Genomic DNA, 22,651 nt, shown 5'->3' with positions numbered 1-22,651 from the left:
CAACCTTCAAAGGAGGCAAAAAGATGACCATCATCTAACAGGACCCACTGAGATAAATGAGATAAACAGGACTCTAACCTGCAGCTTTCTTTCCAGAAATGTAGGGCTTTTTTTTATGCAAATACCACCTTGAATATATTGTTAGTTTAAATACACATCTTTGTAGTAATTTAAGAATCATTATTAGAACATATGAATTTGCAAATAAGATTGTCTTCATGGGGTGGGGGGGGGAACATGCACAAATTCATTTTATTGCCTGGGTAACAGTGGACATACTCATACTCTGAAAATCAGCCTGAAAATATTTATTGAGTTATCAAAACCCTGGGATGTGCCTATATAGAAATTATAGATTATACAGAGATCAAAGCAAGAGAAGAATGTACCATAGTAAATGCAATATGGGAAAGTATTTAAGTAGTAGTTAGAATGTCTTGGAAGAGCATAAATTGAGTTTGCACCACAGTAGTTGAACTATTAATGCAACCATTAGGGTGCCAAGGATTAATGGCACACTTTTAAGATTTGTCTGCACATGATACATAATTAAAGTGGTCAAAGAATATATAAGAACAGGAGGGCATGGAGAGAGCCTCCAGGTAGAGAATAATGAGGACATGAAATGTATGCCACACAGCTGAAGCAACAGACAGGGAGAGGCCCTGAAATGTCATGGTACAATGGTACAAGAGGAGGGAGGCATTTTGGTGGTTACAGAATGGGAACATTCAAGGCTCTGGAGAAATCTGCAATGAAATAGAATTGGCAGGGGGGGTGAATACTCACTCATGGTTTTTCGGGTGGGAAGAAGATTTCTAAGTCAATGTTGGTGCAGGATAAAATGAAAGAATCTAGGGATTAAGACTATAAGTGACGACAAAGGTCCTAGAGATGCCAGGGTAGTCGAGGGGTAAGGAGTGATTAGACTGGGGAGAAAGGATTTTATGGAAGTCGTGGAAAACAAAGCGGGACCAGCAAACATGCAGAACCTTCCAGACGTGCCAAAGAATACATTTTAGAAGATTCTCTGTCTCTAGGATTTCAAACGAAAAATTATGTGTGAACGGAAGATTCAGATCCAGGGTTTTAGTTATAAGAAGGGGTAAAATAAGAATTTCCTAAGAAAAGCAGGCTGCAAATTTTATTTAGCCAAGAAGAAGTTACCACATTTTGAAGCTGGTTGAAATCTGAGAGCAACTCCCACAATTCCGACTACATATTCCACAAGTGCCACATTTTACAATGGCTTTCACAGGCGTGTTTTATATCTGTTTCCTTAATTAGAAGACACACTGTGTAACTTCGCGGAGTTGTTTTTATATTCTAGAAGGACAACTGATGAAATCCATATCGCTGCCTACAAGGGAGTAAGTGTGTGAAATTCTGCTGCTTGGACAATATGGAGGAACCTTGCAGACATTGTGTAAATGGGGACCAGCAGGGATGGAATTTGTGATCTTGTCAGCCCAGTGGGCCAAGGCTCCCTTCTCCCTTCTAGTGATTTGCAAACATAGCGTGCATTAGAAGCACCAGAAGGGCTTGCTAAAGCACAGATGGCTGGGTTTCATGTCTGCCGTTCTTGGAGGAGGGCCTACAAATGTACTTCTAACAAGGTCTGGGTGATACTGATCTTGCTGGTCTGAGGACCACACTGTGAGAACTAATGCTATAAAACACTTAGAACTCTTCATCCAGAGTAAGGCAAGTAAGTAAGACTATTTTCATTTCATTTCTGGTAAAAAAAAAAAAAAAAGAAGTTGAAAACTTAGGAATTTCTGGTTCTATTAAAATAATAATTTCCAAATATGTATAATATTTCCAAACATTTATCTATCTTTAAAGTCACTTGCCAATGTTACAGAAAATATCTGATCTATCATTATTACTATGAAAATGACTCCAAGTATTGACTAAAAAAATCACAGAGGTTGTTCCAGTTCAGAAGAATGCTATATTCCTGTATAAAACTTTTTTCTAAGCCCTAATTTAGTTCTTTATTTTTAATTTTGACTTTAATATCATTAGGGAGCTATTTTGGATGCCGAATATATGAACTTCAGTTGTATCTCATAATCTCATAAGTAGTTTATTTTGTTAACTCCATTTACAGTTGTGGAGAATGAGGCAGGGGGAGATTATATCCTTTACTAAAAGCTAAACCAAAGGAAACATTGGTGTCCTTTTACTCTCAATATTTTGGTCTTACTTTTCTACCTAAGTTACTGCACATTCATTTATAGTAACACTTGAGCTCAAACACCTACCTGTCCCCAGAAACAGAACATGGTATCGTCCATCGGCAGCATTCACACGGTCCACAGCTATCTTCGTGTACTTGTAGTCAGTGCCTATGCGGACAATCAGAGGCCGTCTATGGATGGGGTAAATGGAATTGTACATGAGAGGATGGTTCCGAATAAAAGTGACAACATCATCTGGGAAGTCCTTGGTGGTTCTCATATTGGGTGTAAATGCCCCTCCTGGGCACTAAAAAAAAAAAATACAAATAAAAGAAAATAAATTAATAAAACAGGCTCTTTGTCTTAACAATAGTCATTTCCAAAAACACTTAAAAGTCTACTTGGTTTAGGTACATTGGAGATCCACTGAGAAGAAGTGAGTAGTCTGGCCTTAGAGAAAGAGATGGCTATCTGTAGAAAGTTAACATATAACAAGCACTTCATTAGATAATTGAATGACTTCTATCCCCTCATTCTGGAGTGTTTTCACAGAGGAGTTGATGCACTTTGCCCTATACTCCAACGTTTAACTATTTTCATCAGTCATTCTTCTATTTTCTATTTTGTACCAGGAAGTTTACTGGTGATAAAAATACCTATGGACACAAACTAATGCTGCTATCACTTTAATACAAATTAGAATATATTATCATACTCAATGGGAATTCTGATGAAGAAAGAGTCTCTTTCCATATGACTTCCCTTCCCTGGAGAGATCTTGAGGTTGGAGTTTAGCTTAGTGTGTAGGATGAGATCTGTTGCCTCCCTGCTGGAAGACAGTGTCCTCCTGTCCATTAGCTTTAGAGCAAAACCCCAACAGCTTAGAATGGCCTGCCTGCTACTCTCTGCACTGAATCAAGCTTGCCACTGTGGTTAGTGTTATCCACCTGACATCCACTGTTCCAGCCTAGGCTCGGGCTCCCTCTGTTTCCTCGTTCAGTTTTCTATTTAAAAGTTACTTCCTTCTGTGTGATCACATATAGGGAACGAGCTCTTTCCTCTGTCTCCATACCTGGATTTTCCTTCACACACTCTTTATGAAATGGCGAATTACATATTGATCGCTTTCATCTGTATTGCAAGCTTGTTGTCTGGATTGTAAGTTTTATTAAGAGCAAGTGGATCTATATATTTTGCTAATTCTTTTGTCATATAACAAAACTGACAATAGTTGATGTCTCATGAACATAGCTGAAGGAGTGATTATATTCTTCATTAGATGACCTGGCCTGCAATTTTGGTATAAGGACCATTTGGAATGGGAGAGTCTCCTCTGTCTGTTAGAGGGATGGTTAGTGCCTGAAGTTTTCAGGGAGAGGTAGAAAGCAATGATGATATTGGAAAAACAGATAACTAGAAAGTTTTCCAGTTCTGGAAAGGGGCCTGACAATGGCTTCAGAGGAAGAAAGTTCTTCTGATACCCAGGACCAAAGTCCAGGTTAAAATTGAACTCATTCATAAAGAGCATCCAAGTATTAAGTCCTGTGAGCCAAATTGTCAAATACAATACGTTAGCATGTACAAATGCTATGTACCTCAATTTATTAAATACTTCATAACATAACTACTTTCAGAAACAAAACTGGGTTTTATATTATTCTTGAAATAAAATATCTCCACTTTAGTTTTTCCTTAATAGTTAAGGAGGTTTTGCATTAATAAAAAACAAAGCAAAAGTGCTGTTCTTAGCATCTTGGTGACTATGGTACGCCGTAAGGACTGTGACCCACTAGAAAGTTGTGCTTCGTTCAAAGCTGACAATGAACCCTTAAAACCAACTGTTTATTCCTAACAAGAGCATAAGGTGAACATGGCCAGATTGTAACAGAAGACAGAAATGGGGAGTTTTGTGTGAAATTTGTCCAATTTCTACTTCCAATTTAGTTAATAAAGAGAAACAGCATTAGAAACCAAGCAAAATGTGCCAGCCTCTGTGTTGAACCCTTGCTATATCTTGCCAATGACATCAGAGAATTTGGAACAACACAGAGAGACAAACATTTTCACAAATCTATCAGCAAAATTCAAATACAAACCTATTATCATCATGAATATAAGTTTTAGACCAAGATCAATTTAACCGAAAACTTTTTATAGGACACAGACACACACACACACACACACACACACACACACACACACACACACACACACACTTTCTCTATTTTGAAAAAAAAATGGAAATAATAAAATGGCTGACTAAAAAAATAAAAAGTAAGGTTGTCCTTGGATTATCCTATGAGCTGGGAATATACTTTTATTACAAGAAAAAAACATTATTTTTAAATATTTCTGTGTATAAATTTCCTAAAATGAAGGCCAAATGGGGACAAACAATTTAATTTCAGGCTGTTCTAAGATGACAGTTGTGTTCCATATGTCTTCAAAGTGTGGGTTATGGTGTTTTCATCCCTTATTCCTCACACAAAGTGGAAAAGGGGCAATATGCTGCCACGGAATGAAAATATGGAAAGAACAATGCAAGGGGAATTTCTGCAGCTCGAGACACTCAGAAGACACCACTAATTATGGCTTGCTGTGTTGAGCCATCTCGTTAAGTATTTGTAAGGACTCTTCTTGGTATATTCTTAAAAAAAAAAAACCCGAACCCAGTTAGCACATACCCCTAGGCAATTTGTATAATTTTCAGTTAGTAATTTAACTTGTGATTATCTTTAAAAGTATTTCTTTTGGTTTTTTTTTTTTGAGATTATAATTATATAGTTTACTTCTAGCCTTTTCCTCCCTCCAAACTCTCCCATATGTTTCTGCTTGATTTCTCTCAAATTATTAGCTTTGTTTTCACTCATTGTTATATACATAAATGTGATGCTCTAATTAAATGATTAGTGCCCTATTTAGAACTTATACTTAAAGATAAAGAAACTCGTAATGAAAACTTTGTTGAGGTTGTTAAAATCATGCTGGTTAAATAGGTAACACAAACCAGTAGTTTAAAAAACTTTATCTTTATTATTACCCTTATTATTGATATTGGTGGTGGTGGTGGTAGTGGTGTGTGTGTGTGTGTGTGTGTGTGTGTGTGTGTGTGTGTGTCTGTGTATTTGTGTACTGTAGTGTAAAGACAACTTTGTGGAGTCAGTTATCTGTTTCCATTTTACATAGGTGCCAGGATTCATATTAAGGTCATACGGTTTCTATGACAAGTTCCTTTACCTGCTTGGCCATCTTGTCATCCCCAAATCAGGGATCGTTACATTTTCACACTCAGACTTTTGTGATGTATGCACAATGGACCTTAGAAATAAGAGTCTCCCAAATTTAGAAAAGAAGTAACTCTGGTGACAGATCGTTCTGATGATTCGTGTCATAAGATTACCAGTCAAGACAAATCAAGTTGTAAAAATGGTGACAAAAACAAACAAACAAACAAACAAACAAACAAACAAACAGATTTCTTCCTCTTAAACTGTATCTGCACTGGCGAGGTTCCTCAGCATAATAATGACAACCATTAGTGCATAAAAGTTTTATTATCTTCTTCTAGCACAGGTAAGTATCATACAGGGACCTAGAAATAGTACAAGCTATGTTTTCTTCTAGATATTTCAGCAGTTTAAGTAGCACACTAAGCGTTTTTATTTCTTCAGAGTTGGTTGATGTTTAGGATAATAGATATATGTCCAGTTTTAGCTACCTAATTGGACATAAGGGCCTGTGCTACAAATCTACCAATCTCGCTTCAGGAGAACTTCCTATTTTGATATTTTCAAAAAGTAATGAAATTCCTAACTGTATTAAAAGTATGTGTCTTTATACCTTCTTTTTTCAGAAGATGGGTACTAGTCTAGAGACTCATAATTGGTCAAAATGCAAAAAATAAGTGACTATGAGGTCTTTTTTCCTTTTTTATTATTAATTCATTCATATTACATCTCAATTGTTATCTCATCCCTTGTATCCTCCCATTCCTCCCTCCCTCCCGCTTACCCCCTACTCCGCTCCCCTATGACTGTGACTGGAGAGGGGACCTCCTCCCCCTGTATATGCTCATAGGGTATCAAGTCTTTTCTTTGTAGCCTGCTATCCTTCCTCTGAGTGCCACCAAGCCTCCCCATCAAGGGGACGTGGTCAAATATGGTGTACCCGAGTTCATATGAAAGTCGGTTCCCACTCTCCACTCTCCACTCATCTGTGGAGACTGTCCTGTCCATTGGTTAGATCTGGTTAGGTGTTTGAAGTTTACTGCACATTTTGTCCTTGACTGGTGCCATAGTTTGAGCAGGACCTCTGGGCCCAGATCCTCCATAATGTTCTTCTTGTAGGTTTCTAGGACCCTCTGGCTCCTCCTATTTCTCCATTCTCCCATACTTCTTTCACCTAGAGTCCCAATAGGATGTCTTCCCCTCTATCCCACTTTCCTGATAAGTAAAGATTTTCATGGTACGTGCCCTTTGGGCTAGTGCCAGATATAAATGAGTATATACCATTTGAGTCTTTCTGCTTCTGGGTTAACTCACTCATTATGATCATTCCTAGTTCAATCCATTTGTCCACAAACTTTGGATGTCAACATAAAACCAGAGACACTACATCGGTTAGAAGAAAAAGTGGGGAAGAGCCTGGGACACATAGGCACAGGAGACAACTTCCTGAACAGAACACCAACAGCTCAGGTCTTAAGGTCAACAATTAATAAATGGGACCTCATGAGGCTGAGAAGCTTCTGTAAGGCAGGAGACACTGTCAACACAACAAAGTGACAGCCTACAGACTGGGAAAAGATCTTCACCAACCCTTCATCTGACAAAGGTCTAATATCCAAAATATATAAAGAACTCAAGAAATTAAACACCAGAAAACCAAACAACCCAATTGAGAAATGGGGCTCAGAATTAGAGAATTCTTAACAGAGGAATATCGAATGGCTGAGAAACAGTTAAAGAAAAGAAATCATGAAATTTGTGGACAAATGGAGGGGAGGGGACTAGTAATGATCATAATGAGTGAGTTAACCCAGAAGCAGAAAGACTCAGATGGTATATACTCACTTATACTTGGGCATTATCCCAAAAGGCATATCCCATGAAAGTCTTTACTTACCAGGAGATTGGGATAGATGTGAGGACATCCTACTGAGACTCTAGGTAAGAGAAATATAGGAGATGGGGAAATAGAAGGATCTAGAGGGTCCTAGAAACCTACAAGAAGAACATTGTGACAGGTGGATCGAGGTCCAGGGGGTCTGTTCAAACTATTGCACTAACCAAGGACAATACAATAGTAAACATCGAACCCCTACTCTGATCTACCCAATGGACAGGACATTCTCCACAGTTATGTGGAGAGCGGGGACTGACTTTGACATGAACTCTGGTACTGCATATTTGACCGCCTTCCCTTGTTGGGGAGGCCTGGTGCCACTCAAAGAAAGAATAAGCAGGCTACTAAGATGAGACTTGATAGCCTATGACTATATAGTGGGGGAGGAGGTCCCCCTCGGTCATAGACCTAGGGGAGTGGAATAGGGTGAAAGCGGGAGGGAAGGAGGAATGGGAAGAGACTAGTGATGGGATAATAATTTAATTGTAATATGAATAAATTAATAAAATTAAAAATAGAAATGCTCAAAGTCTTTAGTCATCAGAGAAATGCAAATCAAAACGACTTTGAGATTCCATCTTACACCCATCAGAATGGCTAAGATAAAAAATTCATAATAGCCAGAACATGGAAACAGTCTAAGTGTGCCTCAGTAGAAGATTGGATAAAGAAACTGTGGTACACTTACACTATGGAATACTACTCAGCTATTAAAAATAAGGAATTCCTGAAATTTGTAGACAAATGGATTGAACTAGAAATTATCATAATGAGTGAGTTCACCCAGAAGCATAAAGAGTCAAATAGTATATACTCACTTATATCTGGACACTAGCCCAAGGGGCATGTCCCATAAAACTGTGGTATATTCACAGCATGGAAATCTACTCAGCGATTAAGAATAAGGTATTCCTGAAATTTGTGGACTTTAGGGTCTTAATCCCAGTTAGTTCATTGCAATATAACCCTTACAATTGAATAAGCCCAAATAAGAAGAAATAAAAGTTTATAAGAGTAAAAGGATGAAGGCAACTGTCTAGTATCCCCTAGACATGACAGGAAGGCTGATCCTATGAGAGCTCAACCATACATTTGCATAAATAAGACCTGCCTAATGAAAACCAGCTGACATGCCAATATGAAGATGTGAAATTTCACAAGGTCCCACTAGATGAAGAGCTCCCGAGAGAGGGAGAATCAGTTTTATCCAGAGATTAGACCATAATCTCATGCACGTAAGTGCAACATTAAATGGACTCAGTAGGTGGCACATGTAAGTGTGTGTGTGTGTAGTAATTATTAGAGAGATTGTAATAATTTGAAAAAAGGTCATTAATTTCAGAAGGCTGGGGTATGGGAGAATTTGGAGAGGAAGAAGGACAGTAGACATGATGTAAATACAAAAATAAAAAGATGGCATAGTCAGTACGCCCTGTCATAACATAAACATCCTCATTCTGTGAGTTGTTTTTATTAGACAGATCATCATTAAATCATTTTAGTTAAATTCCTGCAGTGCTTGTTTTCCCAGTTATTCTGTCCTGCTCTTATGAAGCACTGTTAAGTGCCACTTTCTCAGACACTTTGACTATGCTGACCTTGCAGTGGAAAAGCTGAGACCAATGACTGTCATGTGGAAGAGAGCATGGACAATTGCATCCTGCCTAACTCCTGGGCTACACTCAGGTGCTCATAAGGACTGCTGCCTCTAGTCCTCCCATGTGTTTTACCCCAGTTCTATGATGGAAGTTTCCAAGTCAAAACAATTCTAAACTAATACATATGTCTACCTTCTTTGAACATTTGTTTTACTCAAATGTCATTTGATGAGTCCTGTAGTGAACATTAGAACAAGAAATTGTTATGGCTCTCTAGATACAAATACACTAACAAAGAAGATAAACATTTTTTTTTTACAACAAAGTACTAGCTGGAGACTCATAAATTACAAATGACAGACCATGGTTCAGGACCCATTGTCATACACATGAAAGAGTTAGTATTTTTAAAATGAGTGTATAGGGCCAATGAGGGCTCAGCAGGTAAAGGCATTTTCTGCCAAACTTGATGAGGTGATTTCCAACTCCAAGATCTATATGATAGAAGCTTTTAAACTGACCTCTACCTACCCACCCATGTGTGCACAAGGACACACACACACACAATTTTTAAAAACATGCATGAAACAACAATTACTGAAAAAATGGCCAGGAATTTCAAAGAAAGTAAGGGGTGGTATATGGGAGACCTAGGAGGGAATAAAGGCAAGGAAGGAATGCCATTAAAGTATAAACTCAAAAAGAAAAAAAGAAAACGAATTTAGGACAGCAGGAAAAAGCACTACTAGTATCAGGGAGTAAATGTGTAGAAGAGTAAACAGAGGCTGTGCTTTTTAGGGAACGTCCGCCTTGGGATACTACTAGAGGATACGATTTTGGTATGCTTTTACAATGGAGTTAAAAATGAACACTTTATTCGGTTCTGCTTCAGCAGGATGTACAGGGTATACAAAGAGTCTACAGAAGCTTTACCCTCACTGCAACAAGATAATGTAATGCATTTGCTCAGCCACAGAGAGCCTGAAGTCTCTGGATGCCCTTTGCAACATACCAAAAGTGTCTTGTTTCTTCCACAGACTTTAGATACTTATGGGAAAACATGAGGACACAATTGGCAGCCTTCCCAGCCTGTGCTTGCTGGGTGGACTGTTTGCTAGCAAAGTCATACACCCCACTTTGAAGGAATCACCTACAGGGAACATGAGAATGAGGGTATAGAATTTCGGCCAGTGTCATTTACTTAAAAACAAAGTTATGTATTTATGAGGTTGACCTGGCAACCCGACTACTGTGTGAAGACATAAGGAATGACAATCACAGTTGATCCCTCATTGGGAAGACTTCAGACACAAGGACAGCATTCCTGACCCTAGGGGAAAAGGACTGTTTGAGTTCACTTGGCTAAAGAGCTCTTGGCTACAGAAGCAGGAAGCCCAGGGCTGAGGCAGCCACTGGCAACTGAGTTAGAAAGCTGACTTCATGCTGTTTTTCTGGGCTCAGGGTGGGGTGACCAGATCTTCGGGGAAGCATACTTCTCTAGGCAGAGTTTCGGGGTCACTCCTCCACCCTGCCCCTTTGATTCCCTAAGGACCACTCATCTGACAATTTCTGGATTTAAAGGAGCTGTTGTGGTCTCAATACCAGATGTAAGAAACCACATTATAGAAAAATGTCTTAAGTACTGACTACTCCCTTTTTGCACAGAGTCCGTTCCAGATGTGTGTCACTAATCCCTGGCTGACTCCACACTGTTTTAGAGCAGAGGAAAATGCTTATTCTTAAGGGCTTTCAAAAATGGGACTGCTAGCAGAATTTTCTAATTTGGCCTTGGTTTATATGTGGAGAAAGGCTGATCTCTTCCCACAGTGTACACAAGCACTGCTTTTAGACAGCGGTTTTCTGTGTGGCCCTCAAAGCCCTGTGCACATGTCAAAGTGACTTTTAAGATGCCACATGGGTGAAGAGCCAAAGGTGGAATAAGGCTGAATTCAGCTGCAAAAATACGCCACTAGGGTTACCTTCACGTTATTGATGCAATGTGTTCAGTTGAGGAAGGTGCGGATAATATACAAAATCAGTTTTTAGGCGTCAGGAACAAGATGCCTTCCGAACATTCTTCATGACATTCTGAGACCTCAGTTTAACAAACGTGCCCCTTTTACAATTATTTATGCTTTCTGGAGGTTTCCCTTAAGCTACAGGAGGAAGGGTCTGGAGTTCTGTTGAGTTCACAAGTCCCTTGCTCCTGTCCTGTCTGTTCCCATACTGGAGAGAGCATGCCAGATCACAGTCACCGTTTTTCCTTTTCTGTATTAAATTATAAGCTTAATTAGGTCAATTTCCTGTCATTTAAAAAATTATAATTCACTCTTAAATCAGTTAGTAGTGAGCCTTCTGGAAAATATTTGAACTAACTTGAGTAAAATAAAGAGAGGGGTTTTCTCACACGACATTTTCTCAGCTTTTCTCTCCCTTCTCTCCTCCTTGGCCATTTTCACTTCAGATCTACTGTCACAATTGAAGCACCCTGAGATGGCTGCATCTATTGATTGTTTGCCTTAGCATTAGAAGAAATTAGTCCATATTTTGGCCAAGTTATTTTGGACTGGGAACATCAAGGAGGTGCTGTTGTAAAGGGAATCACTGATTCTATAATCAAGCTAGGTGATAGACACATTTTAAGTGTGGTGTTTTTAGGGATCAATAACAATTTTCATAATTTTACAAAGTAACTAAAAGTTATTTCTTCTGCATAAAAAGTCAATGTTCAAACTTTGAGCTTCATAGCCAGAGAATCAAACTCAAGTTTTTTTGTGTGTGTGTTTTTTTTTTGTTGTTGTTGTTTTGTTTGTTTGTTTGTTTCAATTTTCAGGAGGTACAGAATCCCTCTAAGCTTAGTGGATGATTAAAAATGCTAGGCAGTAAAATATCTTAAGACAGTAAGGAAACAAAAGACTGGCAATATAAAACATGCCTTCTGATATAAAAAAAATAAAGTGAACCAACATTTGGAAGCTTTTGTGACATGCACATATAAGTATATTTTATAAGACTTTCATTAAGAATACTTGTATCCACAGGAAAGAGAGAGAGAGGAGCAATTGCAGCATTCAGGGGAGTCAAGAACACAAGGGCAACATGGCCCATGGGATCATTTAAACAGGACCCAGGGGCCTCACAGAGACTGAAGAGGCCATCAGCTGACCCTGCGCAGGTCTGCACTAGGCCTTCTGCATACATGATGTGGTTGGTTAGCCTGGGGTTTTTGTGGGAGTGCCTCTGACTGCTCTTAGGACCCTTTTCCTCCTCCTGGCTTCTCTCATCCAGCCTTGATGTGAGGGTTTGTACCTAGTCTTATTGCATCTTGTAATGAATATATCCTTAGGAACTCTGCTGTTTCTTGAAGGGAAAGGGAGGAGCCATGGATCTGGGGAAGAAGGGAGGTGAAGAGTGATGGGAAAAAGTAAGGGAGGTGAATCTATGGTTCAGATGTTTTGTATAAAAGGAGAATAAATAAAAACAAAAAGGGGGAAAAAGAATATTTGCATCTGTGTTTATCCAAGAGAGCAGTTATGCTTTCATCTGGTTTTACCTTCAAGAGAATACTGCTTCAGTAGAATTATTTTGGTAGTGTTCCTTCTTTTTTGTTTTAAATTTTATGAACAGCTTGATCAGTACTCTTGTCAGCCCTTCCATAAAAGTTTGGTAGAGTGGAACAGTAAGCACATCTGGTCCTTCTCTTCTTAGGGAGATTTTTTTTATTGCTGCCTCAGCCTCCTTGTGTGTTATGTCTTGTTTAAGTTGTTTGTGTTTTCATAATTTAAGTCTGGCAGGTCATACGTGTTTCATAATTTATCAAGTTCTTCCAGATTATCAAGATCTCTGGGATATAAAAGTATTCCCTAACAGTTGTGCATTTCTTTGGGGAGCTCTCTAGCTTTACTATTTTGAAGCTTCCTCTTTTTTGTTTTGTTTTGTTTACTCAGTAACTCAGCTAGGGATCAGTCAGACTTGTGGATCTATTGACTGTATTGTGCTTGATTGAATGTATTGTCTTTGAATGCACATTTCATTAATATCTTCCAGGAAACTTAATGGCAGTGATTCACTCCTCTAGTCCCAGCACTTGGGAGGCCAGCCTGATACACAGAGCGAGTTCCAGCACAGCCAGGACTACACAGAGAAAGTCTTTCAAAAAACAAAACAAAACAAAAATCCCAAAATCTGCAGTGGTGGTCTTTCTTAGTCTTGCTGCCTACTGCTTTTAACTTGCTTTGGTGTTACTTTTCTATGACTTTTAAGCACATGGTAGGTCATCAAAATTGATATTTTATTAGATCTGTTCATTTTATTTGATCTCTGTGTGTGTATTACCTGTATGTATGTATGGACGTGAGTAGCCTGTGTTCTTGTTTTCAGAAAAGGGCATTGGAGCCCCTGGTGCCCGAGGTATGGATGGTAGTGAGGCTCCACATTGGTAAGCAGAGGCTCCATTCTGATAAACAAACCTGAGTCCCCTGCAAGAGCAACAGATGCTCTTAACTACTGAGTCTTACCTTCAGCCCATTTAAGGATATTGGATTTATTAATTTTTTTATGTGCGAGAGTCTTGCCTGTATGTATGTACATGCATCATGTGCACAGTTGGTACCCACAGCTGAGGGCATTAGATTCAGTGGAACTGGATGCATAAATGATTGCGATCCACCACGTGAGGCCTGGGAATTAAACTTTGGTCCTCTGCAAGGGCAAGAAGTGGTCTAAAAAATTGATCTATTTCTCTATGGCCATTTTTATTTTTATGCAAACATTCACAGTCATAAATTTTCCTTTTAGAACTCACTTAGCCATATCTCCAAAGGTTTTGGGAAAATATGCTTTCCTTTTGGTTTGGCTCAAGGATTTAAAAAATTTCCTCACTAATTTTTTTTTTTCAGTTAACCACTGGTTATTCAAGTAGACACATTAGTTAAAAGAGCAGTTAACATGAGTTATCTCTAAGTTGATATTCATGTGAGTATCATTATGTATGATGAATTGCTTAACACAAAAATGTAAAGAAGTACTATTTTTAAAAAACTAGCAGGTTGGGCATAGTGGTGCATGCCTTTAATTCCAGATATTAGGAAGCAGAGGCAGGAGGATCTCTGTGAGTTCAAGACCAGCTTTTTCTACTTAGTGGTTTTTATGCTGGCCACAGGGCTACATAGAAACCCTACCAACAAAAGAAAGGAAAAGTGCTGGGGCGTTCTGGGGAAGGCAGGGGGGAGGGTGGTGGTGGTGGTAGTGAGCTAGCACTAATGTTAGCATATTTAGTCTTCAACTGAAGTTTTCAAAGAGCTTTAAAATTAGAAAAAATATCTTTGCCATAGTTAACTAAGTTATTTGGACGATTTTGGTAGTAATTTTAGCACTACAAAAATATAACATAACATAAATGACATATTAGTAAATTCTCAAATTAGGAAAGGATTAAGCTGGAACCATAAAGCTGAGAAATTATAATGAGCATAACAAGAAGACCAGAGTTATATTTAATAAATGTAAATGTAATATTTGCTTTAGTATGATGAAAGCAAATTTCCTGGGTACTTACAGTTCCAGGGCGAGGATACGGAATTCTACCTTGGTAGGATATCAGCTGGTGATTGGGTCCTTCTTTGTGAGCAAAAGGCCCATTGAATACAGTCTGTATATCAGACAGATGATATACACACACTGCTGATCCTTTAAAAACAGAGCTGAAAACAAACACAAAGAATCTGTTTTATCTTTCTTAAAAATGTATTACAGTTGCCTCAGTGAGATGGCTCTGTGGATAAACACACCAGCCACGAAATCTCACAACCTGGTTTGGATTCTAGTAACACACAATATAGAAGCAGGAAGCCAACTTACACATGTTGTCCTCTGATCCTGCCTGTGTGATGTGGCATGCATGTAACCACACACACATATATAACATACAAAATAAAGAAGCTTGTCACAAATATACATACTACACGTAAGTAATGTTTAAATTGAAAGGTGGTATTTTCCATAGATACTTTTGTATATGTAAAAAATTAATAAAATCCAGTTATTTTGAAATAAGGCATAGATTCATAAAGCATCACTGTATTTAATTGCTACACATAGGCAATAGACACTGGTAGGTTGCAGCTAAGTTCTGAACATTTCCAAAAATGTTCCTATTATATTTCAGCAGCAACAGCAAATGTTCCACAATGATTGCAGAGAAATGTGAATTTGAGCTCTCTGGCCAGGAAAGAAGATCAGTGTCTTGTCAGTCAGCAACAGAGATGGTTACTCCTCCATCAAATGGGAACAAACACAAAGACCTACAGCGAGGTATTATGCAAAGAGAAAGACCATGTAACACTCTGTCCCACCCCCAAGGGCTTAGGAAATCCAGTGGAAGGTGTAAGAGGAGGGGAAAAGAGATTAAGAGCCAGAGGGAAAAGGGGAACACCAAGACAACAAGCTCCTCTAAATCAACACCATGGAGGCACAAATGGACTTCGAGAGAATGAGGCTCGGGTCTACACCAGATGGGGACCAAGAGCTGAAAGAAGTAGATGTGCACCCCTATCCCTTGCCCAGAAGCAATCTCCACTTGAAAACTACTTGCAAGTACAAATTTAGTTTTCTCTAAGGGAGTTTTACTAGGAAAACAACTACTCTGAAGGGCACATTGCCTGCCCAGCTGTGGATGGCCAATGGAAAACTAACTCCAGGACATCTTTGGAGGTCCCTTGTCTTGTAATGTGTCAGGGCTTTTCCTTTTAAAAACAAAAATTGATTTTATTATTTTATATTTTAATATTGATTTACATAAATATATTTTCTCTTTTTTTTCTTCACCCTACAGGTCCTTTTCTTATATAGCATGGCTTCCAGTTTAATGGTTTTTATAGGACTCCTAAGTGTACAATTGAGTGGCTCTCTCTTTCTTGTGTCTTCTCTTGGGCGATTTCCTTTATTTTGTCCAATTCTGCTGTGTTAGATTTTGTTTTATCTCATTATATTATATTTTATTATTATACCTTACAAACTTGTTTTCTAATGAGTGATGGAAAAGGCGTGGATCCAGGTGGAAGAGAAGTGGGAAGAAATAGAAGGAGTAGAGGAAGGAGAACCATAATTAAGATAAAAGAAACGGTGTTCCTACTTCTCTACATCCTCGCCAGCATGTGGTGTCACTTGAATTTTTGATCTTGGCCGTTCTGATGGGTGTAAGATGGAATCTCAGAGTTGTTTTGATTTGCATTTCCCTGATGACAAGGAGGTTGAGCATTTCTTTAAGTGTATCTCAGCCATTTGATATTCCTCTGTTGAGAATTTCCTGTTTAGTTCTGAGCCCCATTTCTCAATTGTGTTATTTGGTTTGGCGGTGTTTAATTTCTTGAGCTCTTTATATATTTTGGATATTAGACCTTTGTCAGATGTAGGGTTGGTGAAGATCTTTTCCCAGTCTGTAGGTTGTCACTTTGTTCTGTTGACAGTGTCTCCTGTCTTATAGAAGCTTCTTAGCCTCTTGAGGTCCCATGTGTTAATGTTGGTCTTGAGGTCTGGGCCATTGGTGTTCTGTTCAGGAAGTTGTCTCCTGTGCCAATGTGTCCTAGGCTCTTCCCCACTTTTTCCTCTAATTGATTTAGTGTCTCTGGTTTTATGTTGAGGTTTTTAATCCACCTGTACTTGAGTTTTGTGCAAGGTGGCAAATATGGGTCTAATTGCATTTTTGTACAGGTTACACCAGCACCATTTGTTGAAGATGCTATCCTTTTTCCGTTGAATAGATTTGGCTTCTTTGTCAGGAAAAAGAGGAACACTCCTTCTTTGCTGGTAGGAATGCAAATTGGTACAACCACTTTGGAAATCTATCTGGCCCTTTCTCGGAAAAAAGGGAATAGGGCTTCCTCAATACCCAGCTCCACCACACAACAGGGACATATGCTCAACCATGTTAATAATGGCCTTATTCATAACAGCTAGAACATGGAAACAGCCTAAGTGTCCCTCAGTAGAAGAATGGATAAAGAACCTGTGGCACATTTACACTATGGAAATCTACTCAGCTATTAAAAACAAAGAATTCCCGAAATTTGTGGACAAATGGATTGAAGTAGAAATTATCGTAATGAGTGAGTTAACCCAGAAGCAGAAAGACTCAAATGGTATATACTCACTTATATCTGGGCACTAGCCCAAGGGGCATGTCCCATGAAAGTCTTTACTTACCAGGAAAGTGGAATAGAGGGGAAAACTTCCTATTGGGAACCTAGGTAAGAAAAGCATGGGGGAATAGGGAAATAGAAGGATCCAGAGGGTCCTAGAAACCTATAAGAAAAACAATATGACTGGCGGATCTGGGCCCAGGGGTACTGCTCAAACTATGGCACCAGCCAAGGACAATTAATGCAGTAACCTTTGAACCCCTACCCAGCTCTACCCAATGGACAGGACATTCTCCACAGTTGAGTAGAGAGTGGGGACTGACTTTCACAGGAACTCTGGTGTCCCATATTTGGCCACGTCCCCTTGATGGGGAGGCCTGGTGGCAATCAGAGGAAGGACAGCAGGCTACCAAGAAGAGACTTGATACCCTATGAGCATATTCAGAGAGAGGAGGTCCCCCTCAGTCACAGTCATAGGGGACGGGAGTAGGGGGGAAAGCGGGAAGAAGGGAGGAATGGGAGGATACAAGGGATGAGATAACAATTGAGATGTAATATGAATAAATTAATAAGTATTTAAAAAATAAAGTGAAAAAAAAAAGATAAAAGAAAGAATAAGCAGGCTACCAAGATGACACTTGATAGCCTATGACCATAAAGTGGGAGAGGAAATCCCCCTTGGTCATAGACCTACGGGAGGAGAATAGGGAGAAAGTGGGAGGGAGGGAAGAATGGGAGGATACAAGTGACGGGATAACAATTTAGTTGTAATCTGAATAAATTAATTTTAAAACAGGAAAAAAGATGTTATGTGTGAAAAAAATCTATTTTTGAGAGAGGAAAAATAAAAATAAACACATAAACAAAATACAAATTTAATTTGACACCACCTGTACGTAATTACAATTTCATTCTGAAATAATTCCCATGAATATGTGAATATTATATCTTTTTATAGTAGTATTATCAAACTGATGCTGAGATTTACAGCCAAACATTGGGCGATGCATAGGAAGCTTTGTAGAAAAGTGGGGGGAAGGAAAAAAGGACTTGGAAGGGACAGGTTTCCACAAGAAAACCAATAGTGCCAAGTAACCAGAGCCCAGAGGGCATGACGAGACTGAAGCACCAACCAAGGGCCATGCATGGACTGGTCCTAGATCCCCTGCAAAGACATAGCTAATGAACAGCTAAGGTTTCATGTGGGTCCCCTTGTAAGGGAAGCGGGGCCTCTCTCTCTCTCATATGGACTCTCTGCAAACTTTTACATTACTTCCTCCTGGAAGGACTGTCTTGCCAGACAACAGGGGAAGAGGACATGCTCAGTCCTGGCACAACTTTATGGGCTAGGATAGGTGGGATATAGGGGTTGGGGACAGGGGTTGAGGGGGTGGGGGGAAGGAGGGAGGGTGCTGCTGGGTGATGAGGAGGGATGAGGCTATGACCAGGATGTAAATTGAATGAATGAATGAATGAATGAATGAATCAATGTTATTTTAATACAAATTCCAACATTGCTTTAGTTTTCCCAGTACATATTCGCTATAAGATTATAAATAATTAAAAATGCACACCTGTATGAGAATGCACATACTTGTGCTACCTCTGCCAAAATCCAGTAAAGAGACATATTCATCACTCACCAAAACCTAAGATTCTAAAGTTTATTAGACTTATTAGTTCTTAGTTTTCTTATTTAAATGAAAAATTTCAAGCATTTTACTTCTACAATTTCATAGTTTTGATTTGTTTTGTTTTTTTCCCTAGAGAACTACATGTAATTGTGTAAGATGCTCTTTGCAAAGTATTTTCAAATGTTCATTGGGATCAAATATGTTTCAGTAATCTGGCAAAAGTACATAAAATGGAAAATGTTGTAACTGTTTAATAATTACCTTGATGTGGTAAAGATGCCATATACGAGTGTTGTCCTTGGATTGTCAGTCTCCAGAAGAAACACATCCTCTATACAAAGGAAAAGGACACGCTCGTGAAGTTTTCAGAATTTTAATTGCTTATTTTTAATTGTCTTAAGGCAATATTTTCAAATATGAAAAGTAGTCTTCAGAAGTGTCTTTCTGGAAAGCCCTACAATTCGGTGGAAGGTGGTGATAAGTTCTTGGCAACCTAACTAAAATGCTAGCCTGGAATTGAGGGCATTTATGAAGGATCTATCTCTATGGAAATGATGATGTATAAATATTAAGTGGAAAGCCCCAAGTGGCTGATAATATGGACTGGAAGTTTAAAAACCTTAATTGTGCAAGTGAGGGGCGAACACAAAGCTTAACCATCGTGCCCATGGGAGGAGAACACAAAGCTTAACCATCGTGCCCATGGGAAGAGTGCCACACACCCTTTCCTCTTGCTTGTGTCTGTGTTTTCTCAAAATCTTTTACTGATGATATCGTAGTTTTAACTTTATAATAACACAACTCTCTAATTCCTCTCAATCTATGATTTAAAGTTGTAATCCTGAGGATAACATTTTGCACAGAGCCCTTCCTTCATAATAAATAAATAAATAAAACTTTACTTGTGTTTATGCTCAAAATTGTCAGACTACCCTACCTAACAATTCCTCTAACAACAAGACTTTATATCATAAGACACATATATTTATAATACAATAAAATAAAAGAAAAATATTGGGTCTTGAAGAAACAAAGACCACATGATAGAAGATGCTTTTTAAAGTGACAGCCTCCTTTGTGTTTATAAGGGTTAGAATCACTAAATTTTTTTTGCATTTTGCAAGAAGTATTTATTGCTTACCTTATCACATGCTTCAAATTCGGAGAATGGCTATATTATACATTCCAATGAGTAATGTTTAAAAGAGTTATTTCTAAGTGTAGCTTAGTTACCCACAATACTATGGTATATAAAAAGGTACTTCAAGCACAGAAAAATATTCCTTGTTAGACTATTAGTCCTTATTTTATCTGGAGATCATAAGCCTTCTCTCATAGTCTGATCACCAAGAAAACTAAGCAGGGAAAATAACCTTTGTAAATTATAATTAAATAATTTTCCTTAAACTCTATTAAATATTCTACTGAACATATGTATGTATGTATGTATGTATGTATGTATGTATGTATGTATATCCTTATATAAATTGATTTAAATAATATCAGAATTTAAAAGAGAATGTTACATAATAATCTGATTTTAAGATATTTAAATTTAGACTTATTTAGATCAGAACATTACAAATAAGTATAATTTAAGTTCGTTTTTGTAAAAATACCATTACCTGTATATAAATTATAAAGGTCCTTCCACCCTACACCCATTCATGTCCTAGTCTTGCAGCGGTGCACTCAATGGTGAAAGAAATCACTAAATATTCAAAGACATTGAGGAACAGTGAGCAGTTCCCCATCCAAACTGGAACACCATTTATACTGTAAATATCCAAGGAGGACACATCTTTTCTTTGTTAAGGCACATGATTCTCCTAATAGCATTCTTAGAAATAACGCTCAGTCTCTCATCCACGCACCTAATTCATCAAAATGTGTCTCGGGGCCATCTTCATCTGTGACTGAGCACACAAGTCTTGCCTTTAAGAATGTGGTCCACTTGTTGACAAGACTACGTTGTCCACCAGTGTCATTCTGAAACAATTTTGTAAACACAATTCAGATAATTGGAAAAAATTTGTGCATTAAAAGTTCAACTAAAACTCTGATTCATAATTTATAATAATCTGAAGATTAGAAAGGGTACTCATCAATTTTTGAAAAGCTAGGGTCTATAATATTTTATTCTTATATAGTACAATGTCAACACAAACTGAACTATGTGGAGATATAATTATATGGCTCAGTTTTTACCATACATGACATCAACATTCATATGTGATGAATAAACTACCATTTCCCCTTGCTGAGGTAAATTTTGATTTTTTAAAATATAAATACTATTTACTGCATGCGTTTGGCTGTTGGAGCTTACTGTGTTCAGGAGAGTGGGTATAACCCACATCAGATGGACCCAGATACTTCTATTCTATCTCCAGTCCCTTGACATTTTCCCTTTAGTCCTTAGTATTTCTGAGTGGATGGTATATTGTATACGTTTCCCTAGAAAATACACAGAACACACTTTTTGCTCCTTCATACAGTCTACTGATGACTTTTGTCTTACTCTGTGTCCAATAGCCTTCTTGTTTCTGTTGACTTTGGTATATTTACCCAAATTATTGAGAAACAGTGAAGTTCTAGTTAACAGAATATGACAGTTAAAGATAGATAGACACTGGATACTTTAATGAGTACAGCTTACAAAATTATCATTAATAAGCCAAGGACACCTATAAAGAGCCTATGGAAGATTATATAATTGTTTTATATGTACTGCTAATATATTGATACTTTGCTCATTAGAGTAGTGAAGGCATTAATTTTCCTTTAATACAAGTGGCTCCACCATAATTATGCTTTACTGAGATTTGAATGTATTTTACTTACAAGAATTATTTTGTTTTCCTTAGTAATGTACAATTTCCCATTTTTCTGAATGCATCCCAGTATGGAGTTGTAAAATTAGTGAAAACTAATTCTATGTTTAAAACAACAACAAAAATATTTCCCTGAATATTTTTACTGAAATGTGATAAAATTCCCTCACATGAACTGTAAGATGCATTCTACACTGCATGTCTGCATTTTTTTTTATCATTCTCATTGATAACAGCAAATAGTAAAAATAAAGAAATATAGGAAAACATATTACAATTTTGAATTTTTTCCTTAAATAGAAATTTCAGTGGACTTACAGGACATATTCTTGCAATCATGGAATGAATCTGTTTTGTGCTCCTATTGTTGTCAGTCAGTTTTTCTTTGAAGAAAAAATACACTTTAGCATCATTTGGGTCAGTGCCATCTGGGATCACATGTGCATCCACAAACATAGGTTCTACAAAAGAAACAACAGACTATGGTTTCATGATATAATCCACCTACTGTTCTTTGAAATAGACAACTGATACACTCCTTTCTCAACAGTGAATAATCCATAGGCAAGATTTCAAAAAGCAATAATTATATACCAATATACCTCAAGGAGGGTATCAAACACTACAAACTATAGCTCTAGTTTAACAGACCAAATCCTGTCTTCTTCCATGCAGTCTCACAGGAGAAGCAAACCACTCTCTCTTTTTTAAATTTTGTTATAATTTATTCTCAGTACATCCCGATTGTAATCCCCTCTCTCTTCTCTTCCTGTTCCCATGCTCCCTCTCTCTTCTGCCTTCTTCCTCTTCCCTAGACCTCTGATCATGGAGTCCTCCTCCCCTATGATCTGCCCACAGCCTATCAGGTCTCATCTGGATAGCCTGCATCTCCTTCCTCTGTGTTTTCACAAGGCCTTTCTGCCAAGGGGCAGTGTTCAAATCGAGGGTCCCAGAATTTGTGTCAGAGGCTGTCCCCAGCTCTTCCCATAGTGGAGAATGAGCTGTTCATTGGCTATATCTGATCAGGAGGTCTAGGTTCTATGCTTGAAATGTTTTTGATTGATGCATCAGTCTGTGCAGCCCCTGCCCCTGGGTCCACATCTGCCAGCATTGATAGTCTCCTTGTGGAGCTCCGGACAA

The 22,651-nt window shown here is 38.2% G+C and overlaps 1 protein-coding gene across 1 annotated transcript in view; it reads right to left on the bottom strand.

Annotated features, from left to right (window-relative positions):
- Window positions 1-22,651, bottom strand: part of SEMA3C (semaphorin 3C) — a 159,575-nt gene that overhangs the window by 40,133 nt on the left and 96,791 nt on the right. The window contains exons 8-12 of the mRNA XM_084787253.1: window positions 21,830-21,972; window positions 20,552-20,666; window positions 18,939-19,008; window positions 14,463-14,607; window positions 2,268-2,490 (exon numbers count right to left, since the gene is read on the bottom strand). Coding sequence (XP_084643379.1) covers window positions 2,268-2,490; window positions 14,463-14,607; window positions 18,939-19,008; window positions 20,552-20,666; window positions 21,830-21,972 — 696 coding nt within the window. The remainder of the gene's footprint in view (window positions 1-2,267; window positions 2,491-14,462; window positions 14,608-18,938; window positions 19,009-20,551; window positions 20,667-21,829; window positions 21,973-22,651) is intronic.

This window comes from Acomys minous, assembly GCF_964271855.1.
Source record: "Acomys minous genome assembly, chromosome: 6".
Taxonomy (NCBI): domain Eukaryota; kingdom Metazoa; phylum Chordata; class Mammalia; order Rodentia; family Muridae; genus Acomys; species Acomys minous.
This window is presented reverse-complemented; position numbering and strand designations above follow the sequence as displayed.